Source organism: Mus musculus, chromosome 16, assembly GCF_000001635.26.
Source record: "Mus musculus strain C57BL/6J chromosome 16, GRCm38.p6 C57BL/6J".
Classification (NCBI taxonomy): domain Eukaryota; kingdom Metazoa; phylum Chordata; class Mammalia; order Rodentia; family Muridae; genus Mus; species Mus musculus.
In genome coordinates, this window is record NC_000082.6 from 34,935,404 (window position 1) to 34,959,410 (window position 24,007).

The 24,007-nt window shown below is 48.8% G+C and overlaps 1 protein-coding gene and 2 long non-coding RNA genes across 8 annotated transcripts in view; 1 reads left to right on the forward strand and 2 right to left on the reverse strand.

Annotated features, from left to right (window-relative positions):
- Mylk (myosin, light polypeptide kinase) overlaps window positions 1-24,007 on the forward strand; it is a 257,238-nt gene that overhangs the window by 190,205 nt on the left and 43,026 nt on the right. For all 5 annotated transcript variants that reach the window (XM_006521702.1, XM_017316849.2, NM_139300.3 and 2 more), the window contains 4 exons: window positions 3,523-3,609; window positions 17,376-17,426; window positions 18,176-18,303; window positions 20,980-21,133. In XM_006521702.1, the coding sequence (XP_006521765.1) occupies window positions 3,523-3,609; window positions 17,376-17,426; window positions 18,176-18,303; window positions 20,980-21,133 (420 nt within the window). The remainder of the gene's footprint in view (window positions 1-3,522; window positions 3,610-17,375; window positions 17,427-18,175; window positions 18,304-20,979; window positions 21,134-24,007) is intronic.
- Window positions 452-3,926, reverse strand: 1700119H24Rik (RIKEN cDNA 1700119H24 gene). The gene is made up of 3 exons (NR_040536.2): window positions 3,765-3,926; window positions 1,345-1,363; window positions 452-857 (listed from the first exon to the last, which is right to left on the reverse strand). It is a non-coding gene; the product is annotated as an RIKEN cDNA 1700119H24 gene (long non-coding RNA).
- Window positions 7,772-23,591, reverse strand: E130310I04Rik (RIKEN cDNA E130310I04 gene). 2 transcript variants are annotated; one of them, NR_045723.1, is made up of 4 exons: window positions 23,364-23,591; window positions 20,968-21,149; window positions 8,148-8,204; window positions 7,772-7,860 (listed from the first exon to the last, which is right to left on the reverse strand). It is a non-coding gene; the product is annotated as an RIKEN cDNA E130310I04 gene (long non-coding RNA). The 2 variants fall into 2 exon arrangements; NR_045722.1 differs by lacking the exons at window positions 7,772-7,860; window positions 8,148-8,204 and adding an exon at window positions 16,623-19,821 and having other exon boundaries at window positions 23,364-23,461.

Consider the following 24,007-nt stretch of genomic DNA (forward strand, 5'->3'; position numbering starts at 1 on the left):
GAGGCATCACAGTGGATGTGGGAGCCCCAGCCCCCTGCATTGCTTTTCTTGAGGCCCTCGAAGTTCAGACCTCTTCCCAGAAGCTCTCCAGAGCCTTCTTCTCCCTTGTCTAGGGTCAGAGTCCAGGGACCAAACCTCTTTCGGAGAAACAAAAACCAAAACCAAAAAGAAAAAAAAAAAAAGAAAAGGAAAAAAAACCTATCCCGGGGGGCCTGAGTCCAGAGCTAGCCTAGCAGTGGAAAGGGGTGGGGCACTGTCCATTTAAGGACAAGTCTGTTGGTCTCTTTAGGACCCCACCCCATCCCCCACTTTTCCACACCTCTATCTTCTACCCCCATACATTTTTAGGGGCATAACTAGGCCAGCAAAGGACTCCAGCCCTGGGGCCCAGATCTAGAAATAAAATCCAGTTTCATCACAAAATGATTAAAATAGACAGAAACTACAAGCTGCTCTTAAACTTTTATTACTATTATTTTTATCCCCTGGGCAGCGTGTAAGCACAAAGCTGGTTTTGATTAAGCGTGTGGTCCTCCCGGCTCCTTCTTCCCTGTGGTTCTCACAGTGGCCTACCAGTTCACTCTCCCTGGCTGGGCCCCGTGCTGCGTGCACAGCCCCCACAGTACTGACAGTTTAGGGGGTGCTGCCCCTCCCCCAATCCTGGGCCTCTGGGTTTGGGAAAGGCCTGGTTTGGAAGGGAAACTTGAGCCCTTTCTTCAGGGCCTGATGGGAAGATAAGTTGCAGTGTGTGGAGCTTCTCAAATCCAGCTCTGTGTGCACAGCAGGCTGAGTGGTCACACCTCCGGTGAACCTCAGCTGGTAGCAGGGCTTTCCAAGGTCAGAGGATGCTAAAGTGCCTTAGGAGAAGGTGAGGGACCATGGTTAACAAAAAGAATGAGTTCATTTACTATGTAAGCGGTGCTTTTGATCTCTACAGAATGCCACCCATGCCTTGCCTTCGCTGGGCTTTGGGCTGCAGGGAGCTAGAAAAGAGTTGGCTTTCTACAGCTACGGAAGCAGAGACAGTGTAAACGACTTGCCCAAGTTCTCAAGGGTGCTCGTGACAAAGAATGAGAACTTTCCTGTTTCTTGGTTCCAACCCGCACCAAAATAGCATCCAATGGGACCCACAAGGAATGGCATCCCAGGCTGAACCTCCCCCCTCCCCATTGCCCTCTTTCAGAAGCCAGAGAACTGGGCCTCTCCCCTTGGCTTGCTTGTGCCTCGGCTTATCTGTCAGAAAAGGAACTTTGATCCTTCTCTCACAAACTCCTCTCTGCTCCGGAGCTTACCCGGAGGGACAGAAAAGAGTGCTGAATCAGGAATTCAATACTACATACTCACTTTATCATTCACCCTTTTCCTGAGAAGGGGAGAACAATCGAAGACAGACATTTCTGAGTGCATCTTTCTTTAAAGTCCTGGGGGTCCTTCTGTTCCATGTGTGCACATGGAACCTGGTGCCCAGGGTGAACAGCAGCTTGAGACCTTATCAGCGCCACATGGCAGGAACCCTGAACTCAAGCTCTGGGGCACCTTTGCTCTTATGGAGGGAGTAGGGCATAGCCACACCATGGGGGACAGGGTATCAAGGTTATCAAGTGGTGCTTAAAAGGATCACTTCTGCCTCCCTTCCTTTACCCCTCACCCCATCTTCATATACTGCTGGAAAGTCCTCATTAAGCCCAAACAGAATCATTCCTCTGTGTGTGTATGTGTGTGTGTGTGTGTGTGTATCTGTGTGTGTGTGTATCTGTGTGTGTGTCTGTGTGTGTGTGTATCTGTGTGTGTGTGTATGTCTCTGTGTGTGTCTCTGTGTGTGTGTCTGTGTGTGTGTGTGTGTCTGTGTGTGTGTCTGTGTGTGTGTGTGTGTCTGTGTGTGTGTGTATCTGCGTGTGTGTGTCTGTGTGTGTGTCTGTGTGTCTGTGTGTGTGTATCTGTGTGTGTGTGTCTGTGTATCTGTGTGTGTGTGTGTATCTGTGTGTGTGTGTGTGCGTGTATCTGTGTGTGTGTGTGTGTGTGTGTGGCTTTGGGTCATCTTCAACAGGGAATTGACCTTAATATTCCTCAGCTGCCACCCAGCTGAGCCAGCTGTGCCCACAGCAGTCTCTGTCCATGGATTACCCAGCTCATAAAGAGTACAGGGATATCCTGGAGGAAGCCTAGCTGGTGACAAGCTTCAAAAATAAGACTTAAGTAGAAGGGGCCCTGTGGACAGAGCACAGATGTCATCTAGAATAAGTGTAACCAGGGAAGCGGGTAAAGTGCATGTCTCCAACCCCTGCCATTGATGGGTGCAGTACCACTCCTCACAGGGAGCCCAGTCTAGCCAAGACCAGCTGAGGCTGCCCATCCTGGAAGCAAGGACAGTCTGTTAGCCCTTCCTCAGCCAAGCCACAGGAATGTGGCCAGAGCCCTGGCTGGAAAATCCCCTCCTCCCTCTGAACTTCCTCCTCCAGAGCGGAAATGAAGGATGAGGACAGGAAGGGGCTTAGGGGGAGGTGCCTTCCATCCTCTCCCCCAAAGAGTAGTAAAAACACTGCCCGGTGATTGTCATTCAGCCAGCAGCTTCTTATCTAAGTCCTGAGTGGTTTTCCCACAACGTTTGAAAGTCCAGTCTCATTGGTACTCAGGGGTTTTCTGTTCAGTTCCACCCAGCCTGCAGTGCCATTCTCCTTTGTCCACAAGAGACCCTCCCCCAGTTGAAAGTCCAGTCTCATTGGTACTCAGGGGTTTTCTGTTCAGTTCCACCCAGCCTGCAGTGCCATTCTCCTTTATCCACAAGAGACCACCCCCCTAGTATTGTACCCACCCCCAGCATTTTCTGAGCTCTACTGTAACATGGAAGAAGGAACTTGCTGCCAGCATCAAGCAGTGGCCACTGCAGGAATTCATAGGCCTGCCTTGAGGAGGTACCCCAAAAGCCCCTGACTGAGTCCCAGCCTCCGTCTCAGAGAGACTATGCCAGTGGCTGACTCTGAAGCCCTCAATTGGCTAGGCCTGACCCAGTGCAAAGGCAAGCCTTAGAAATCTAAGGCCATAAACACCGTTCAGTCCATGAGTCCAGAGGTCCAGAGGGCCCAGTCTTCTCCTCCCTCTGTGTGAGGCCTTTACCTTTGCAGAGAGCCTTTGGAATGTAGAACATTTAAAGGAGAGAATCAAAGCCCAGTGTGGGCAAAGGGAATTGAGAGCCTAGGCCCTGCTAAGTGGCCTTAGTCCTGGCAGTGTCTGGGGCTGCAGTTGGGAGCAGTCACTAGCTCCCTGGCCTGGCCATCCATCCTGCCAGCGACTGTTCTAGCCACCTGATTTATCAGGTCCATCCAGCAGGCTCTCCTTCTTTGGTACTCCCCTGGAGGAAGGGCCCACTGCAGGCGCCACTTGGCGGGCACAGAGGGCCTCTGGGTGGAACGTAGGGGTGGGTGGGCCAGCTAGGGTCAAGGTAGGGTTCTGACTGAGGGCCTCCCCTACTCAGCTCCTCAGATAGCCACTCACTGATGTTTGTGTTCCTTTTTTTTGTTCCAGATGCTCAGACCAGTGAGAACACCAAGGCCCCGGAGATGAAATCCCGGAGACCCAAGAGCTCTCTTCCCCCTGTGCTAGGAACAGAGAGTAAGTGCTGCGCGCTGGGCTTTACCATACAAAGGCAGGAGTGGTGGCAGAGTCCCAGCTTCCTGGTCACCAGCTCTGTCCTGAACTCCTTGGGGACAAGCTTCTGCCCATCTCCCTGAGTGCCCTATGTCCCCCTGACTACTAAGCCAAATTACCTTTCCTCAAACCCCTGCCAGTCTCTCTTCACCCCATCCACAGCCTGCGTATGTTACCCGTGGTCTTCATCTTCCTGACCACAGCCCTTTCCACCTCCCACGTCACTTTCGGTTGGCACTTAAACCCCTGTGGGGACTGTCCTTCTTCTTTAAGTTGATTCTGTCCTGTCAAGGGAGCCTTCCTAAATTGTTACTCTGCCCTTATGACATCATCGGGAATGTCCAAAGGTCCTCAGTGCCCACAGACTCCCACAAGTGAGCCTCTCATCTATTGTGTATGCACAGGTGCTGTCCCCTGTGCACCCTGACTGCCACCTCTCTCCATGTTCTGCTGTGCTCCCTCACAGCTATGCCACACAGAGCTCCTCACTGCGCTCTGGGGAGCTCCATGGAGCAGTTATAAAATATAGCCTACATAATCAAACTATAATACCTATCAAATAAAATTATATAATAGATAGACACCTAAAGCTCTCAAAGGCCGTAATACAGCCCTGCCTTCTGCTGTAATTACTAGTGCGATTTTATTAGCCGAACTACTTTCTGACATTCCCAGTTTTTATAGGGCACAGAGTTGCTTGGACATCCCCAGAACACTCTAAGTTTTAAAATAAACTTTTTTTAACAGAAAGCCAGGCGTGAGGCACGCTTGCAATCCCAATATTTGAGAAGCTAAGGGGAGGCCAGCCTCGGCTACATAGTGAGTTCTACGCTAATCTGAGATTCAGAGTGAGACTCAAAAAAAGTAAGATTAAGAAAAACCAACTAAACAACAACATCAACATCAGAAGAGAAGCTCTCGCTTCTGCTAGTGGAGGACAGTGATGGGTCTCACTGTTCGGAAGAGCGCTTCCCTTTAGTTATCAGACAGTGGTTTATGGCTGCTTTATTCTTTTCTTTGTAAAAGCAGTGCTTTTGCCTTGCTGGTGCTGAACTCTTGGAACACAGCTCATCAGCCTGAGGTCAGAAGTCCTCAGCCTTCATGGAGGGGTAGCCAAAGTGGATTTATAATTTCTCCTAGATGTTTACACAAAGTGAGACCCACTCAGACAGCAAAGGAGCCACGACTGCTCAGAGCAGACTTTAATAAGCTGTTAAGAGCCCAGGCACAGCCGTAGGGACCCAGGAGGAGTGAGTTAGTAGTGTTACTCTCCAGAACTGTTGCCTGGGCCTTGCTGTGCTACCTATGGGAGACCATGAGAGGGGAGATGTTGTGACTTGCTCAGTGATGAGGCTGCTCACCTGACAGGGACAGAGGTCCAGCCACCTCCCGTCTTCAGGTCTGGAACATCCTTTAGGTCTGTGCGGTCCCAAGGAAGGTGAGGCAGGGTCAGAGCAGAACTGTGGGAGAAAAACAAGTGCCATGAGGCTGGGAGACAAAGCAGACCAGCTCTGGGCACTTTGCCCCGCAGAGCAGAGTCCTTGGAAAACCCCAGCCAAGTTGTCCTCATCCTACTGGCAGCTATAGCTGGGGATTAGATTCACCTGGAGAACATGGAAACCACCCCGCCCAGGCTGCCCCCAGACCAATTAAACAGAAACTCAAGGGTGGCAGCTGGATTTCCGTGGTTTTGTTTATATTTCTAGATCATCCCAGTGTGTGGCCACGCTAAACATCAGCCTTCTAGAGGGAACTGGCCTTGCTTTCCTTGCTTGGATAGCAAGAAGAGGTTGAGAGCAGAAGAGGATTTGCTTGCTGCCCCTGTGAAGCGTGGCAGAGTCACCTTACTCCAGACAGTCTTAATCAGGGGGAGCGGGGCTGGCAGGAAGTGTTTGAACTCTCCAGGAAACACACAGCACCCCACTCCAGGAAACACACAGCACCCCACTCCAGAAAACACACAGCACCCCACTCCAGGAAACACACAGCACCCCACTCCAGGAAACACACAGCACCCCACTCCAGGAAACACACAGCACCCCACTCCAGAAAACACACAGCACCCCACGGTGCTGGGGTAGTAACTCCACCCACCTGTACGCAAGGGAAATATCACTCCTCTGTGGTCCAGAGATGGACATCTCACCCCATGCACCCTCGTGGCCACTTTGCCTCCCTATGCTGGCTGGTCCGCTCAGTCCTCACCGCCCTAAGCCTGGTGTCACACTGCATTAGCTTATGACACTGGTTGCCCTTCCACAGACATTCTTGCCTTTTAGAAACCTGCACCTCAGAGGCCTGAGAGACGCCACCAAAACTTGTCCTTGGAGCCTTTTGACAAGGCGGCTGCCCGGGGCCAGGAAGGGAAGGAGATGTCTGAGGCCTGTGTCCTCTGTTCTTTATCCTTTGAGGATAATTTATTGTTCAGTAATTGCTTAAGTTACATGTGCATTATTCTCATCTGAGCATCTTAAAACATACATGCCAAGTACAATGTGAAAATCCTCTTCTCTCTCATATTCCAATTATACACCCATTCACTTTTTTTCTGAACACTTCATATGCGTGTGAATACACACAAACACCTCAGCGCCAAGGGTTTTTCCTCCCTGCCAAAACAGACTCACACACGAATCTGTATGCCCCCCATCACATGCCAATTCTGTTAGCTTTATTCTCCTCTTTCCCAGACATGTTGGATTCTGTCTCTGGACTGTGTGGTATTGTTAAAGCTGCGAAGTACCTTATTTAAGTAGGAAATTCATCCTTCTTGAAGAAAGGGCAAGTGATTTTTCCGTCAACAGAGTCTAGCCAGACCCCTCTCTGTGAGCCCTCCTATCCCCAGGGGTGCTTTATTCTTTTGAGCCAGCTGTTGGTCTGTAGGAGTGGACAGTGTTGACCACACTTGCCTGGGAACCCCCAAGCCCCATTGTAGCATGAGGAAGAAGCCAGGCAATCTACCCCCAGCCCTCCATGACAAAAGGACTCGTTAACCTGCCAGTCAGCCAAGTCACAAGCCACAAACATGGGAGGGAACTTGGGAGGGATTGAGGTGAGGAAAACCTCAGAACCCAGGTTTTGAAAGAGGGAGAGGAATGTAGTTTATGTGGCCTGGGGAGGAATGATAACATTGGCAGGGGAGGAGAAGCAGGCAGGAACTTGGGGGAGAAGCTGAGCAGATGCTGAGGGGAATGTTGGGAGGACAGCCACGTCAAATAAAGCCCCGAGCTGAGTGCCATGCAGTGTCAGAAGCTTCTGCTGTGTGACACGAGCCAAGCCTCCACTGTCTTAGAAACACTTGCTACTCCCATTTCATAGAGAAGCAAAACTGAGCCCTAGCGATGAACCGGTCCTGCCGAACATCTCCTAGCTGGTAAGGAACAGAACTGTGGTGGTCTGTCGTTCTGCCACGCCCCTTTCACCTTGCCGTAGACTTGACTTTGCTCCACGTTGTCCACAGAAACACAATAACAGTTCTTTCCCTAGCCCAAAGGAACAGCACAAAGAGGTAGGGTGGCTGAGGTGTCAGGACCACTGGAACCTGGAAGGAGACAAAGGAAAGGCGCTGGTGTGTGTCCCTGGATCCAGAGACCTGTCAGTGTGTTGGCCATATGCCTCCCAGTGGGACTTTTAAAATAGCCATTTTGATACATTTCAAAGTTACAGAGAGGCACAAGACGAGTACACACACCTCTGTATTCCCTTTACTTAAGAGTCTACATTATATCCTATGGTTTTAGCATTCTCTCTGTATATATTTATATTTTTTCATTTAGATAGACAGATATCATTTAAAATCTTTTCATTGTGTATTTCCTACAAATATAACCTCAACATAAGGGTTAGGAAAGTTGATGTTGAACCATATTGCTCAACATTGCTAGCTAATTGGTCCAGCCTACCCTCCATTTTTATCATCTGACCCAAAGTGTCCTCTCTGTTTATTTTCTCTTCTTGGTAAAAAATCTAATGCCATCATCCCCAGAATACTTTACCTACTCCCTCAGCACGGAATGGCTCCTCCTCTTGTCTTGGAGATGAGACAGGGAAGACGATCACAGGCCCAGAGAAAAACACAGCAGTCTCTACCTGAGCTGATTTAGTCGCTGAGAGACAGGAACACCACAGTGAACCTCTGTGTGTCCAGAAGCTGTCTTACTGTAGCGACTTCCAGGGCATTGCTCAGACATAGGGCATAGCAAGGAAGCCTTAGGGCTGGAGAGGAGGAAACAGAAGTCTCGGTTGTCCCACTAATTAAACACATAGCTTCCTCAATGCCCTTTGCCCTTTTAGAACACACTTTTTCCCAACATCCAATGGGCACTTTCCATGGCTGGGCTCAAACCTTGTCCAGCCATGACAGCAAGCCACAGTTCGGGTGAAGCTGGCTAATTCTCCTTAGCATCTGTGTGCAGAGGCGTCTGCAGCTACAGAAGCAAAGCTGGGGTTACACAGTATTGGGAACATCCTGCAGAGAAAGTGACTGGAGCCTAAAGCCTCACCTTGGGGTGCTCCTTCTGGAGGGGATTGCAACAGCCAGTGTAGTTTTGGGGAGTTTTCTGTAGAGGAAGGCAAGCATATTACTTGGTTGAAGGATGGAGTTCTAGGGCTTTAAAGATGGCTTAAGAAAATACGTTAAAAAGATAGTAGGATGCGGATGAAGCAATGCAGCAGGCAGCAGATTCGGGGTCTGAACAGGAGACAGTGAGTGAGCATCTCTTGGGTTTTACAGCTTAGCATAGCAGTCATTTCAGTTGGGTCCACTTGACAGTCAGCCCATGAGTCCCTCTTGCTTTCAGGATCCTTGCCTTCACTGTTCTGTGACTTAAGGACAACTCTGGTGCAAGGTTCCCTCAGAATCTGTGCCTGGTCTAGACACTTGTCCCCAGAGGGTGGTGCATATGGGCATATGACCCCAGTGGGCCATTCTGATTACACTGTTTTTCTTTGTTCTGGCCTTTCTTATGTGTCCCTATGAATCTGAGAGCTGTGTCAACTTGAAAGTTTCTATAGACATCAAACACGCTGTCCAGTATCCTTGGTCTTCTCTAGGATCAAATCTCTTTTTCTCTTTCCTTTTTAAGATTCTTTACGGGGAAGTGCTAAATCCTCATAGAATCCACAGGGCTGAAAGGAAATCTAGAAGAAGTTGGGATTTGACATCAAGTCTTGCCTAACAGTGAAAAACGTGGGGCCCACAGAAAATAGCTAAGATGCTCATACAAATGCCCCTGAAAGCAGGCACCAACTCTTCTTACACCCCACTACAGTGCTGGTGTTCCATATGATAGTACCTGACATGCACCTATGTGTGCACATGCCTGGAACACAGTGATGACCCCCTCACTAGGCAGCTACTTCCAGCCCCTCCCTCAACCTTTTCAGTATCTCCCTTGAGCCGATCAACAAGCAACATCGGTCCTTCCCAGAAGCAGCTGATGAGAGCTGACCAGTAGTGCTGGCCCCGATGGCCTGGCCATGCTAGACTCCTCTTTCACAACTGTCATGGCATTCCATGAGAATGAGAATGAGAATGAGAGCTTCCAGCAACAAGAGGAGCTGTGTTCCTCTGGAATCTTCTGATAGGACTGACTTCGCTATGAGGGGAGCTGAGGGGGTAATTTGCCCAGAGATGTTAATTCTCAGAAAACACCCAGTATGTCTACACATGTCTGCAAGAATGTACTAGAAGGAGCCAGCAGGTGAGAGGACAATCACTCGATGCCTTGAACCTTCCTTAGGGCATGGGAGGGCATCAGGATTTGGCCCTCTAGCTTCAGGTTCCCTTGCCAGCCTCAGGGGTGGCTGTCCTTCCCTTACCCACCCTGTGTCACTCCCAGGAGCCTTGAGCCAACAGCAAATGCTGATTTGGAGAACTTTAAAGGGTTTGATGCCTATTTATAGTTAACTACCTAAAAAGGCAAATGTCCCCAGAGAGGCAGAGATGCAGGGACCTGCCTGTACCCAAAGCTGTTGTTGACACCAGCTCCCCAACTGTCTTCTCAAACCCTCCCACTCTGCTCAATTAAGAAAGGGGCACCCATCTGTCTTCAGACTGAGCAGTCTAGAAACTTTCATGAGGGACAGACTTCCCTCCAGGAAAGAAGGAAAAATCTCTAGGGCAGTAGTAGTTTAGGCTTGGGCAGGCTGGGCAGAAGCAAAAGAGATTACCAGAATCAATCATGAGGAGTAGATGTTTTCCAGCAGTGCCTCGGCTTTCCTAGGAAAGTTTCTGGTTCTTTACCCTTACTTGTGATTTTAGTGGGCTGTTTCCCTTCTAGCCTCAGTCTCCCATCTAGAGCAGATTTGATCAAGGAAGTAACAGAGCACTTACTTAACGTTGTGCAACGTGTGATTTGCAGCCTCTGGCTTCTATCTCAGTATTAATTCATTAGAATTGCCCAGGTTCTCAGCGATCTCTGCAGTCTCTGTCCTCTAATAACCACTTATCAAGCAAATGCCCAGTTTGCTGCTAGGCCCCAGAGGTAAGCGGGGGACCTTTGCTGTCCCCAGGGAACTTGACGTATACGTTTTGTTAGTAGGCTTCTGAACTGGATTGGGACTGGGATGGACCCAACTAGGAGAAGCATGGGCTCCTGGAGGTAGTGTGCCTGAGCCGAGAGCTGCTTACAGAAGGTGTGAAAGTCAGCCAAAGGTGCCAGCGTGTCCAGAGAGCCCATGGCAATGTGCTAGTGCACCCGCAGATCTGAAAGATGCTGAGTGTGTAGTACAGAGGAGCAACACCTAAAGACAAGTACATAGCCGGAATTCCCTTGGCAACTGTAGCACACACTGACATTTGAGAACCACGGACATTGAGAATAGAGGACATAAGGAAGAGTATTCACCAAAGAAAGTGTGTGAAAGAAGACTGCAGGTGAAAACCAGAGCAGATCTCCAGGGCATTGTCAGAGACCAGGTGGGCTTGGTCCTCAGTGGTTGTGGGTAGCCACTAGAGAGGTTTCAGCAAAAAGAAGCATCAGATTTATAGTTGAGAAAAGTCACTTTGGTCCCAGTATGACAGATGTGTTAGGGCGGGGCCTGGGGGACAAGAGGCGTTGGCATGGTATTGAGTTTAGAATGAATGGGGCAGTGATAGTGAGTGCTGTGCAGGGTGGGGGCGGGGCGGGGAGAGGACTGAGCATGTTGTATTCAGTTGATGGAATTGGTGAGCACTCGTGACGGGCTGTGGGGAAGAAGTGGGACAAGAAGCAGTCGGAGGAGAAGAGCCTGAGTTTGACTGGGGGAAGGGAGGCTTGGTGTGGTTTGGAATCCTCTGGTAGGGATGTCTAAGGGGTTAGACACAGAGGTAGGCTCAGAAGGAAGGCTGAGCTCCAGGGAAAACATGGGCAGGAGAGGGTGACAGAAAGAGTCCTTAAGAGCAGCAGTGAGCAAAGCACCCTGGATGGGGACGGGGGAATTGAGGGGTCAGGCCTGTGCCAGGTAGGGTGTGGGTGGGGGCTGACTGCCCAGGGAGGTGCCCCAGCCCCCTCTCAGAGGTGGCAGATGGAGGGCACTCTGTCCCCTCCTTTACCCTGGGGTCTGTAGCCATCATGGGATTTGCAACGATGGTAGGTCTCTTTGCTGTTGTAGGATGTTCCTCTCTGACAGTGGCCGGTGTAGAAAGTTTGCAGTGGTGGAGACAGAATGAAAGGCAAGGGTCCGGGAGATAGATAATAAGAAGGGTGAGCCGAGAGAAGTGGGAACTCTCTACTGATCAGTTTATCTCTACTGAGTTTGGGCATCTGGACAAACCAGAGCATTTCCTAGAAACATGGGCTGAAGAGAAGGACAGTAAGGACATGTGACATGGGACACAAGTGAGGATGTCAGTGGGAGAGGCCAGCAGGGTCAGGCATTAGTTACCTTTCTTTTCACTATAACAAAACAGCAGACGAAAGCAACATAAGGGAGGAAGACTTCATTTTGGCTCCCGGTTTAAGGGTGGCGCCCATCATGGTGGGAAGGTGTAGTGGTGAGCGCTGTGGCAGTAAAAGCTGTGGCTGCTAGTCACATCGCATCTGAGGTCAGGAAGCAGAGAGTGAGTGAATGCCGGTGCTCAGTTCCCCCCTCCTTGCTCAGTCAGTACCCTCTCCCCATTGCATAGTGTCCCTCACATTCCGGATGACTCTTGGCTCCTTAAACCCCTCTGGAAACACAGGCCTACTCGGAGGTGTCTCCTAGGTGATTCTTAGCCCCATCATGTTGACAATCAAGACTATCCATCACATTCCAGATAACTGGAGGAGCTAAGTTTATCCCAGAGAGCAGAGAAGTCCTTTGGGATCTGCGTGTTTGGGAAAGAGTGCTGAGTGAGGGGGAGGGGCCGGTGCAGAGCATTCGCTGAGTGCCTTACTTTTCTGTTTCAAAAAATATATATCTTTCTTTGTAAATTTTTGCAAAATAGATTTATTTGTTTGTTTGTTGTGTGTGCACATGCTGTGACTATTGTGGAAGTCAGAGGACGACTTGGGATTGTTGGTTTTCTCCCACTCGATCAGTCCTGAGGATCAAACTCAGGTCTTTAGACTTGGCCGCAAGCACCTTTCCCCACTGAGCCAACTCATTAGCCTTCCCCGGACTACTTTTAAATAGGAAACCAAAGTGCTGAGACGTTAAATAAAGTGCTTTAGTTCCTCAGCTTAGCTAGTGATGGAACAATATTTGAATCCCAGTCCTGCTCCAGAGCCTTAGCCCATCTGCATGGGGGTCAGGGGGGAGAAGGTTTCAAAGGCTTGGCTTAGAGGGTGGAGTATGTGGCAGCCAGACACATGATGGCCAGTGGCTCTAGTTCTAGCTGAGCCATGTATGGCTTTATGAACTTGGGAAGCTACCAGACTTACGTGAGATTCCAGCCCCCTCTTCGTGAGAGGGATACACGGTGAGGTGTCCTGCTTGCATTTGGGCAGAGTAGAAAGGACACCTGTGAGAAGCTATAGCTTCAGAGTCCTGTGACTCAGCTTCCCCTGTGTGCACAGAACACCGTTAATGGATTCCTACAGATGGCCATATAAAATATGGAGAGCATATAGAACATTGTTAACCTTTAAAGTTGTTTTTACTGAGCAGCTTCAAATGCTAACAAATTCAGACAGCAATAACCACAAATTTATAGAACAAATTTAACACATGGTATTCAATCCTATTTAAACCTAACATTGAAAGATCTACTGATGGGTGCTTGCTTCTTGCCACATAGGTTTCTCAGAGCCAACAAGCATGAGTCTTTGTAGCCTCTGGTTTCATACTGCCCACCTCTTTGTGTCCCCCAGTTCACACCCCAGGGACTGTCTTCCTCCTCCCCGTTCACCCCCACCCTTTCTGCAGGAGCTCTCTGACAGCAAGCCAGGGCTGCCGTAACAAGATGGTGGGCAGGGTAGCTGAAACACAGGCCAGACAATCCAAGATCAGGGTCTCTCTCCTTTGGTTTACAGATGTCTGTCTTCTCTCTGATCTTCCTCCTCCTATGGTTCCTTCTGTGTGAGCAGGTCTGCTCTGTTAGGTCCCTTCTTCAGCCTTTCTCTGCCTCCTTCCTTCTCTGCACCCCCACCACCACCACCTTCTTCCTCCCTTTTTTGCAAGGTCACAAGTCAGATTGGCCTAGGGTCTGCCCTCATGACTTTTTTTTTTAATGCAGTCACCTTTCCAAAGGCCCTATGCCTGAGGCAGCCTAGTTCTGAACTGCTGACAGCTATAGCTTCGACATGTTTGTGGAAGAGGACAGCAGGTGGCTCCTCTGGACATTGCCTTCTGCATTGCTCCCCTGGGCTCTTCCCTCATCATCTTTAGGTTCTCCATCCTTCGCGCCTGCGTCCTGGAAGTCAGCCTCCAGGACAGGAGAAGCCTTACTTTATCCTTTCTTCACTGTTTTTCTTTGTCCATTCAGCACCAGAAGTGTTACTGACTAGGGTTTTCTTGGGTACCTAGCCTCTCCATCTTCCTTGGATATGGTCTCTGGAATGACGTGTGACCCACTAGCCTCCAGCTTCCCCCGACGCTTCCCGTCACCAGGGGATAAGTCCTGGCCATTCCTCCATCACCCAACACCTAGCCTCCACCCTTGCTCACAGTGACATTCTCTCCACTCTCCAGGTCTCTCCCCACCCCACCCCCAAGACCTCCCCCTGCCCCTCATGTGACCCAGCTGTTATTGAAGGTGCACCACCAGGGTTAAGCCCCAGTCATTGGGACATTGGTCATTCCCACTTTCCCGTGTATTTCTTTCCCCACAGTCTTTGATGAAGCTTCCCAGTTCTCATTCTAATTGCAGCTTAAATCTTCACTTTCCAGTCTCTGCCATTGTTTCTCTAGGACTCTGACCCTGGCTTCTAGAAACTTCCATACGGATCAATACGGTCATCCATCGTGTCCACTTGACCAAGCCAAACTTCATCATCTCTCACATTCTGTTTTCCTTTGCTACAATCTCCCCTCTGTTTCTAAGAGAGAAATCTCAAAATACTTCTGTACCCCCACCTTGTTTAGTTCCCTAACTTCTTTTAATGCCTGCTCTGTCCATCATTCATCTTTTCTGTGTGGTGCTTCTGAGTACCTTCCAAGAGGTGGCAGCATCCTAACTGGATATCCTTGTCGCCCTGTGAAGACCTGAGGATGGAGACCCAGTGTGACAGCTGTGTGTGAAATGGTCCTTTGATCTCTCAAGCTAAAGACCCAGCTCTCTGGCACACGAGGCTAATGCTGTCCAGCAGAACTCTCTGTAACAGTGAACATGTTCTGTGCCTGCACTCTGTGATAGCCACTAATCATGTTTGGGCTATTAAGTACTTAGAATGAAACTAGTTCAGTAGAGGAAGTAAATACTTAGTTTTCTTTCATTTAAATGGACACACTAGCTTCATCCAACTTCCTGTCATAACGGGTGTCTCCTGGCCAACCTCTACTGAACACCACCCTTGAGACTGTATCATCTGATGCTAACCCGGGCTCCTCCTTGTTCTCTAGGGCCATCTTCTTAGGCCTTGGGTCCACCATTCCTCAGTAATGAGCTGATGACCATGTTCTCAACACGCACAGGGCTCTCTTCTGCTGTGTTTGAGCAACTGGGTGTTACTTTGTTTTTAGAAAAAATTTAAAGACTTAATATATATATATATATGTATATATATATCACATGTCTGCCTCATGCCTTTGAAGCCAGAAAAGGCATCAGTTACAGATAGTTGTGAACCACCATGTGGGTGCTAGATTCTGAACCTGGGTACTCTGTCAGAGTATCAAGTTCTCTGAATCACTAAGCCAGCTCTACAGCCCCTTTATCTTACTTTTTAGCTTCCTATTTAACTCTGATTTTGAAATAATTTTAATATAAATGGTTATTCTATACCTTTCAGATTCCTCACAGATATTAATATTTTGTGGTCTCTTTTCCCTATATTCCTTCCTTCTGGGTACGTAGGGGGTGGCCTCTGGTTGAACCCAGGGCCTTGTCTTCACTGAGCAGCTGCTGTCCCTGACAGAACTTTATACCCAGTCATTCCCTCTTTCTCTGAATTTCTCTCCACCTCTATACACACACATGCGCACACACACACACACACACACACATGCACACGCACACACACACACATAATTATGCTTTTGTGCATCCCAAAAGAAAATTATACTCATAAACCTTAAACATGTAAAGACTTTAGAGTTGAGCTTTCCTAAAAGCAAATGTGTTCCATAACCCACATTAAGATGATCAAAATAGAAAAACACCCATAGAGTACTATCATCTAATTTATTGACAATATTTGAATACTCCCAGCTGCCCTAGAATTATTCCTTAAAAGAGAGAAGCCCTTCTTGTGGACTGCACTACCTAAATGTTTAGGATCTTGAAGTTAAGCCTAAGTTTTGACATCTGTATGGTTTTCTCTTCACTACCCTAGTTCATAGTGTTTACTGAGTGACACATAGTAGGCCCACAATAAGATAGGGCTCACTTATGGCAGCCAGTGAGAGAGGAAGCAGACCTCTTCCCTAGACGTAGCCACTAAGCCACAGTTGTCGGCACTGTGGTCTCAAGGTGTTTCTGTCGGGGGCCCTTCCTTTCAGTTGTCTTCTGAGAGACGTCGGTTGCGTGGCAGCACTGTCTCCTCTGTGGAGATACCCAGGGCTAGCCAAACCACCTGTGGTCGCAGAGCAGTTCCACAGACGTGCCTGGCCCCAGAGCTGTCCCTCCATTCTGCAGTAGCCAAGTGACTCAATATCCACCCACTCACTCACTTAACAAGCAGGTATTGAGTGCCTACTGCGTGTCATGTACATTGAATCTATAATAGTGAACAACAACAAAAATACCCTACCTCAAAATATTGCACTTAGGAAAGGGGGGGCAGATAATAAAACAAGTGAAGATATGATAAGTGCCAAGGGGGATAATAAATCAGGGTAAGAGCTGTGAGTAAAGATTCTCTCTCTCTCTCTCTCTCGTCATTCTGTGGTTCTGGGAATAGAAACCAGGGCCTTATGTTTCTTGGGCAAGCATTTAATCACCAAGCTAAATTCCTAGCCCAAGGGCTAGGATTCAGATCTCCTGAGTGATGTGCCCCGACACACTTTTGAATGAAAGTGTAATTTCCCTGTGCATCTTCAGTAGTGCATATTGTGTGAGTCGTGAGCAAACGAGTTGTCATTTGATGACCACTGCAGTCAGGATAGGCCTCCCTGTGCTGCTTGTCAATCCTCCCTCAGCACCTCCGAAGCCACGACCTGTTCTCTGTTCCTATGGCCTTTCTAGAGCACTGCATAAGTGGGATGACATATATAATAAGGATGCTTTGAATCTGGCTTCCCATAGCTAAGGAGAAAAAACACTTTCCAACAGGAAAGGAAAGGGGGCCGTGAACTTGTGAGAGAAAGGGAAGGGTTGAGGGAAGGAAAAGGGAAGGAAGAAATGATACATTTTATTTTTAAAAAATGACCTGAAAGAAGTAAAAAACCGAGCCATGGGAAATAATGCAGGTGTTTCTGCCTGTGTGTCTTATTTTTATTTAGACAGATGGGTTGAGTTGTGCTATGAAGCGTCTCTGTCTGAGTCATGTTTTTATTTTTAATTTTTTGTTAAGTTTTGAGAAAAGTAGAGTAGGGAGGAAAGATGGCAAGATACTATTCATTAGTTCTGAGGGTCGGAGATTGCAATAGTGTCCAGCATCCCAGGCTCCCTGGGAACTCCCTGTGCTGCCCAGGCAGCTTTTGAACTTGTGAAAGTGCTTTTCCCCTCAGCCTCCCAAGGCTGATCATGGGCAGGGGCTGCTGTTCCCAGCTTCCATTCATTCACTGATTCGTTCATTGAGGGTTTGGTTTGGGGAGTTTTGTTTTGTTGTGTTTTGTTGTTTAAGAAACAACGACCAGTCACAGCCTGTGACCTAAAGGAAGCCGGAGACCCTTGGATCCATACCAGGGCTAATTTTAGTTGCTGTATCTGACATAATTTCCTTTCTGCATTTCCTGAAAGTTAGGGTGAGCATGTAGTTAGTGAGTTTTTGGTTGTCATCTTTCAGTAGGACTATGAGGGGCGTTTGAGTTTTGAGAACTTCTATCCCACTGGTCCGAGGGACCCCTACTGAGGCCCTCAAGGACTGACATTCATTGAATCCTAAGATTGTATCAGGGCATGGAGATCCACGGGAAGACATAGTAGAATGAGGGGTGTCTATACACGAGGGGCCTGAACAGAACTGACATCTTAACGTCATAACGTGTCAGCTTTTTTTTTGTTTCAGGCGACGCAACTGTGAAAAAGAAACCTGCCCCCAAGACACCCACAAAAGCAGGTAACAGTCACAGTGCCACCCGAGGGCTAGGGGTCGTCTGCCATGGGGCCTTCTTCTCTGCCTTCTGACTTCTGACCATATATGGGTAGTAGGCAGCAGATCCTTGCCCTGTCTAAGCTCCACATTCTGGGCTGCCTCCTTCTCCTCTAGGAAGCCTAGGAACAGCTGGTACCTCATCCCTGTCCCCTCCTGCTTCCTTCCTCTGCCTCTATCTATGCGTGCCACATCATATACTGATGGTGGCTTCTTTCCTGTCCCTTCTACAAAGTTAGGCCTCAGCCTCAGTCTCTACCTTCCAGGAGGGTGACCCACATCATAGTGCTTTTAGGCCCTGCTCTGTATGTCCTTGTTTTCTGGGATGGTTTGTTGTCCCTGGGGAGACATTTGAAGGCACAAACCACATTGAGCCTATCAGCCAGGGTAACTGAAAGGTTGGATGCAAGGTAATGCTAAATTAAGAAATAATCATTGGGACAGCGATTCCAACCATTATGGGGAGGCACAAATTTCCCCCACAATCAATCCGTGAAGAACTATGTTGTGTAGATTGTGTGGGTCACTTCTGGGGATTCTAAAGGGTAGACAAGGCTATCAGGGTCCCTGCATTCAGAGCTTTTGGAGCAGGGGTCAGTACCTTCATTCTTATCTTAAAGATTCCAGACGGGAAGAGAGCTCTACCATGGCCAGCAGTGCCAGTGAGGTCACCATGTCTAAGGCCCCGACTCACATTCTGCTTGTCCCCCCCCTAGCTATGCCCCCTCAAATCATCCAGTTCCCCGAGGACCAGAAGGTGCGCGCAGGAGAACCTGTGGAGCTGTTTGGGAAAGTGGCTGGCACCCAGCCCATCACCTGCAAGTGGATGAAGTTCCGAAAGCAGGTCAGTCGTGGAAGCCGGGTGGCCTGAGGACAACGCCCAGCCCTGGGCCTAAAAGATGAGAAATGCTGGGTGGCCAGGGGGCGGTGCTCTGTTTCACTGTGGAAGTGGAGGAGAGCACTGGGTGTGGTGATACATACCTGGAATCCCAGCACTCGGAAGGCCAAGGCAAGAGAATTGCAAGATCAAGGCCAGCCCAGCCAACCTTACAGGGTCCTGCTCAAATAAAACACAGAGGCCAGGGATATAGCCTAATATGATACATAGCACCCCAAAACCCGGTTACGGAAAAAGAAAGATTGTTACAAAAGAAAGGGGAAAGGAAACCTATCCACCAGACCTGAGTTCTTACTGACATGTTCTTCTGTTTCTACCAATGAGCCCTGGTTTTATTGGCAGTCTGTTTAATAAAATTACTCCTGCCCTCATCTGAGTCCATCTGCCTAGAATTCTTTTTGGAGGCAGGAAGTCAAAGCCCTCAGGTGACCCCCTCAGACACCATCACTGCTGTTCTGGCTGGTTAACAGCTTCCACTTAACACATGCTAAAAGATCAAAGCAAGCCTAGGTATTTGGGTATATAAATTATGCATTAAATAGAATTTTGGCCGAATGACCCAGAAGTATAACTACAATTTATAATATGCTCCCTATGAAAACATTTGAATTTCCAAATAACCGGTTTGGAAAGGAATTTTTCAGGACCCAGCTTCTCAGTGTTCACACTGGTAATGACACTCATGTGTGTGATCAGCAGACATCCCAATGTGCTGGGTGGTTCTGCACTGGGAACCTATTAGAGCAATGGTTCTTGACCTGTGGGTCATGACCCCTTTGGAGTTGAATGACCTTCTCACTAAAGTCACCTAAGACCATCAGAAAACATAGATATTTATAGTACAATTGATAATAGTAACAAAATTACAGTTATGAAATAGCAACAAAATAATTTTATGGTGGGGGGGGTCACCAAATGGGAGAAACTATATTAAAGGGCTACAGCATTAGGAAGATCAAAAACCACTTTGCAGAAGGTATGAGGATTCTTTGTAAGCTCTGTCAGCATTCTCACACCATGCAAATTGTCATGAGATGAGCCACGAGAACCTAGGAGGGAAGGAGAACTAGCTCTGAGGGAGATGGAGAAGAACATGGGGCCCTGCCTGTCTAGACTGATGGGTAAGGCAGAACTGTGTCCCTTTCAGAGCCAGTTAATCGAGTTCAGTACAAAACGTACTGCAGTTATGAAACCTTTCTGCATCTGTGCTCTCCAGTGTGGTAGCCACTGGCCCTGTCTGTTGAGCGCATGGAATGTGGTTAACACAGTTGAGGGATGTCTTCGTCACTGTTCCGTTGCTGTGAAGAAGCACTGTGACCAAGGCAACTTATAAAAGGAAGCATTCAACTGGGTCTTGCTTAGAATTTCAGAGAGCAAGTCTGTGACCATTGTGCTGTGGAACATGGTGGCAGGCAGGCAGGCAGGCATGGCACTGCAGCAGTAGCTGAGGCTTTACATCCTGATCTGCAGAAAGCAGGCAGACAGAGAGTGAGACTGGGGCTGGCAAGGGCTTTTGAAACCTCAAAGCCCCACTCCCAGTGACACACCTCCACCAACAAGACCACATGTCCTAAACACTCCAATAGCTAGGGACCAACCATCCAAACACACGAGCCTGTGGGGACCACTCTCATTCAAACCACCATGAGGAACTACAGTTTTGGTTTGTTTTTTTTTTTTTTTTTTTCAGTACTAAGGTTTGGATTTTGGATTTAGGCCTATGTATGCTAGGCAAGTGCTCTACCATTAAGCTACAGCTCCAGGCTTCTTTTTTACTTTTTGAGATAGGTCTTACTAAGTTGTCCAGGCTGTCCTCGAACTTACTAATTTGTCCAGGCTAGCTGTGATCCATCTGACTCCTGAGCAGCTGAGATACAAGCCTGTGTGCTACTATGTCTGACTACATTTTTAACTAGTTAAAAATCACCTTATACAATTCAATGGCATCAGTCAATACACAAGACTGTGTAAGCATCAGATTTCCTAATCCTTCACCCTAGAAGCCAGTGTGATTCTTCCCCTTCCTCAGTCTCTGCCACTTCTCCCTACATGTTATTATTATGGGCTTGCCTGTTCTGGACAGTTCAGATCGATGGGATCATGCACTCTGGCATATCCACCTTTGTCTCTGGACATGGTTTTGGTTTTGGTTTGGTTTTGATGTTGTTATCTTGTTTTTGTTTTCTTAGTTTTGGGGATTTTTGTTTGTTTGTTTTTGTTTTTTGTTTGTTTAGTTTGGTTTGGTCTGATAGGTTGTTTTTAGGGCTTATCAATGCTTTAGCATAAATTGCCATCCTATTTCTGTGTGTGTGTGTGTGTGTGTGTGTGTGTGTGTGTGTGTGTGTGCTAGAGGACAGCCTCAGGTGCCACCCTGTCCTCTTCCTCCCTTGAGACAAGGTGTCTTATTGGCCTGAAGTATACCAGTTATACTAGACTTACCAGTTAAGCTAGCCAACAATTCCCAGGCATCCTCCTGTCTCCACGCCCCCAGCAGTGGCATTACAAGTAGGCACCACTACACCAGACAAGATGGAGTAACCCCTGCTCCCTCCCCACTGTCCCGTTTGTCCTTGAGAATAGACGGTGAGGAGCCCCATTTCTCACTCTCACCTGTACCCGCAGATCCAGGAGAGCGAGCATATCAAGGTGGAGAATGGCGAGAGCGGCAGCAAGCTCACCATCCTGGCCGCGCGGCAGGAGCACTGTGGCTGCTACACACTGGTGGTGGAGAACAAGCTGGGCAGCAGGCAGGCCCAAGTCAACCTCACGGTCGTGGGTGAGTCCAGGAAACGCTAAGCAAGAAGGGCGAGGAGTGGGGGACAAAGTGAACAAACCCCGGGATGTCAGCACCTTCCTCTTGCTTCCTCGTTCCCCCTGTCTTCTCCTCTCCTTACTCTCACACAATACCTTGCAAACTGATGCAGGACTCCATACCTGCCTCTGCTTCACCACCCACCCCCTAGCATCTTCCATTCCCTGAGTCCCCTCCTTGTTTCTCGGGCGTTCCTGGCCATTAGAGATCCCAAGCCCTCCTGCCGCAGGTCTTTTCGGTGGATTGTTCACTTCCTCTGGCTCATGCCCCCCACTGTCTGACTCCCTTTGTGTCTTAGTTTTCTTTTGCTGTGCTGAAGCACCAGATCAAGACAGCTTAGAGAAGGCTGGGTTGATTTGGGGCTTATGTTCCTAGAGGGATAAGGGTCCATCACCATCACGGTGGGGAGCATGGCGGCAGGCAGGCACCACCGCACTGGAGCAGCACCAAGAGCTCTCATCTCAACCTACAGACAAACAGCAGACAGGACCAACTTGAGACAGCTCACATCTTTTGAAACCTTAAAGTCTCCCTCCAGGGACATACTTCCTCTAGCTAGTCCACACCTCCTAATTCTCCTCAAACAACCACCAACTAGGAAGCAAGAACTTGTGGGGGGACATCTGATTCAAGCCTGCAAATCCCCACCTGGGATCAAGGCCACTTCCTCTTACTTTCAGGGGTCGGAGCACGGAGACTGCATCATGTACACACTCCAGGCTATGCTCTGGTGCCCCTAGACGGAGGTATCAGTGACCTTCAGAACTTTTATCCTTCTCTGGAGACACGTTCCCCGTTGCCATCCCCCTGCCCCCTCCCCACTCCCAGGACACACACAAAGCCCTTAGGCCTCTAGCTTCACTGAGAACTACGAGGCATTAGACTCCTCTGAACTTGGTGGCCTCCAGACCTCCAGGTACCTGTACACCATGCCATCAATGGCTCCTGTACCTTGAGGAGGGTTCTTTTCTTTGGTCCAGTTCCCAGGTTCTCAGGACTCCACCATCCTCAGCTCACTCAGCTTTTCATCCCCCGCTTGTTCCAACAGCACAGGCATTACCCCACCCCCACCCCCTGCATCGATTGGCCTTCCTGCAGTGCTCTGCTTTCTGTGCCCCAGCCCCTGGGCTAACCCGGTGGCAGAGCAGCCTCACCCCTTGGCCTCTGGCCCTCTGCAGCTACCTGCCCCTTAATCCCATGTTGCTTGGTCTAGAGAGACTGTTTCTCTAAGGTCACTGTGATTGCTAACCCTAAGTTCTTCCCCTTTCTATATCTCTGAGTTCCCAGTAAGCTGAACCCCTATTTAGACCGAGTCTCAAGATTTGGTGTTGCCTTCTTTCCTAGTAACTGTTTTTACGTTCCGATCTGTCTTCTGACACATCTAAATCGCTTTCTATGTGGCTTCCTCCCATGGGTGATGCTCACTGTTTTCCCTCGGTCATGGTTCCCCTTGTGGCAGATGCATATAGTACAGTAGAGGGACACAAGAAGGTGCAGCTAGGGGGACAGTAGACTGTGTTGTATGCCTGTGTGGGCCTCCATATATGGGGCTCCTGAAAGACTTTGGCCTGGTATTTAATTGCATACACATTAGATTTGAGTAGGTTTTCCAGTCAATCTTGGCTTTCAAGCTTACAGGGTTTCAATTAGACAAAGGGGCTCCTTTGGGTTCAGTGTGAAGACTAGTCCCCAACTTCACAGCAGGGCTCACACCTACAGAACAAAAGAGTGTTAGAAAGGATTCATGAGCCACAGCGGGGATCTGAGGAATGTCCCAAGCATGAAGTTGGCAGTTGGAGAGGACTCAGAGGCTCTCTTAGTGCTGTCACTCTGTGGTCCCTAACTTTGGTCCCAGTCTTCCTTCTCCATCTTTATCTCCTATCCTCACCTTAGGCCCAAAGTGGATAGGTATGTCTCCAGCCATGCAGAAGGGAAACTAAGGGAAGAACTCATTTCAGACTCTCAAAAGCCTGCCCTCCAGATGTGCCCATGGCCTGTGGATGGCTAAAGAGTGAAGAATCTCTCTAAGACAGAGAAACCTCTTCCTCAGCCTTCCCATCTATCTGCCCCTGTGTGGGGTCAACAACTTTAAACTGCCTTTCTGAAACCAGTGCCCCCTACCCCAATCGGGGCCACCCCGGGCCGTGCCACACTCCCCTTCCCCCAGCCCCACTGCGGGAGCTGCAGTTCTGACCTTTTATGGTTGAGTTTCTCATTCTCCACTGCCGGTGCTGACAGGGCCATCGGTGTGGCTGCCTGCCAGCTGGCAGGAGCAACATGTTAAATGCCGTCCTAGGAGGGGAATGGAATGGGGAGCAGGCTCTCTGTCTGCCTCCCCCACCCCAGAGCTAAGAATAGAATCGCTCAATAAAATGAGGACTCGTATTGATGGCCACAGCACAGCTACATCCATTCAAAGCCCATGAATTTAGACTTAGGCCAAAGTAAACCAGGATTAACCTGATTTACCTGTGTGTCTCCAGGGACATCTGCATATTATCTGATTGGGGTTTATTAAGTAGATATAAACACAAATGAGATAAAGTAGATATTGTTCCACCTATTCTGGACAGTTTTCAAGCACTTGAAACGCATCCACTTGATGGGCCGACTAAATAAGGCCACTTAAAAGTGACTTGTGCTCCTTAGCTGCAGAAGTCTCTTGTGGCATATTCTCTGAAGAGCTGCCTTCTTTTCAGATCACTCAAGAGTCTCATTTTCAAATCAACAAAAGCTAGCCCTTCCCCCCCCCCAAGTTGGTTTAAGTGAGGGATACTTAGCTATTTCCGAGGCTAATTATTGTATTTTAAGAAGCAGCATAAGAATGAGGTTTGCAGC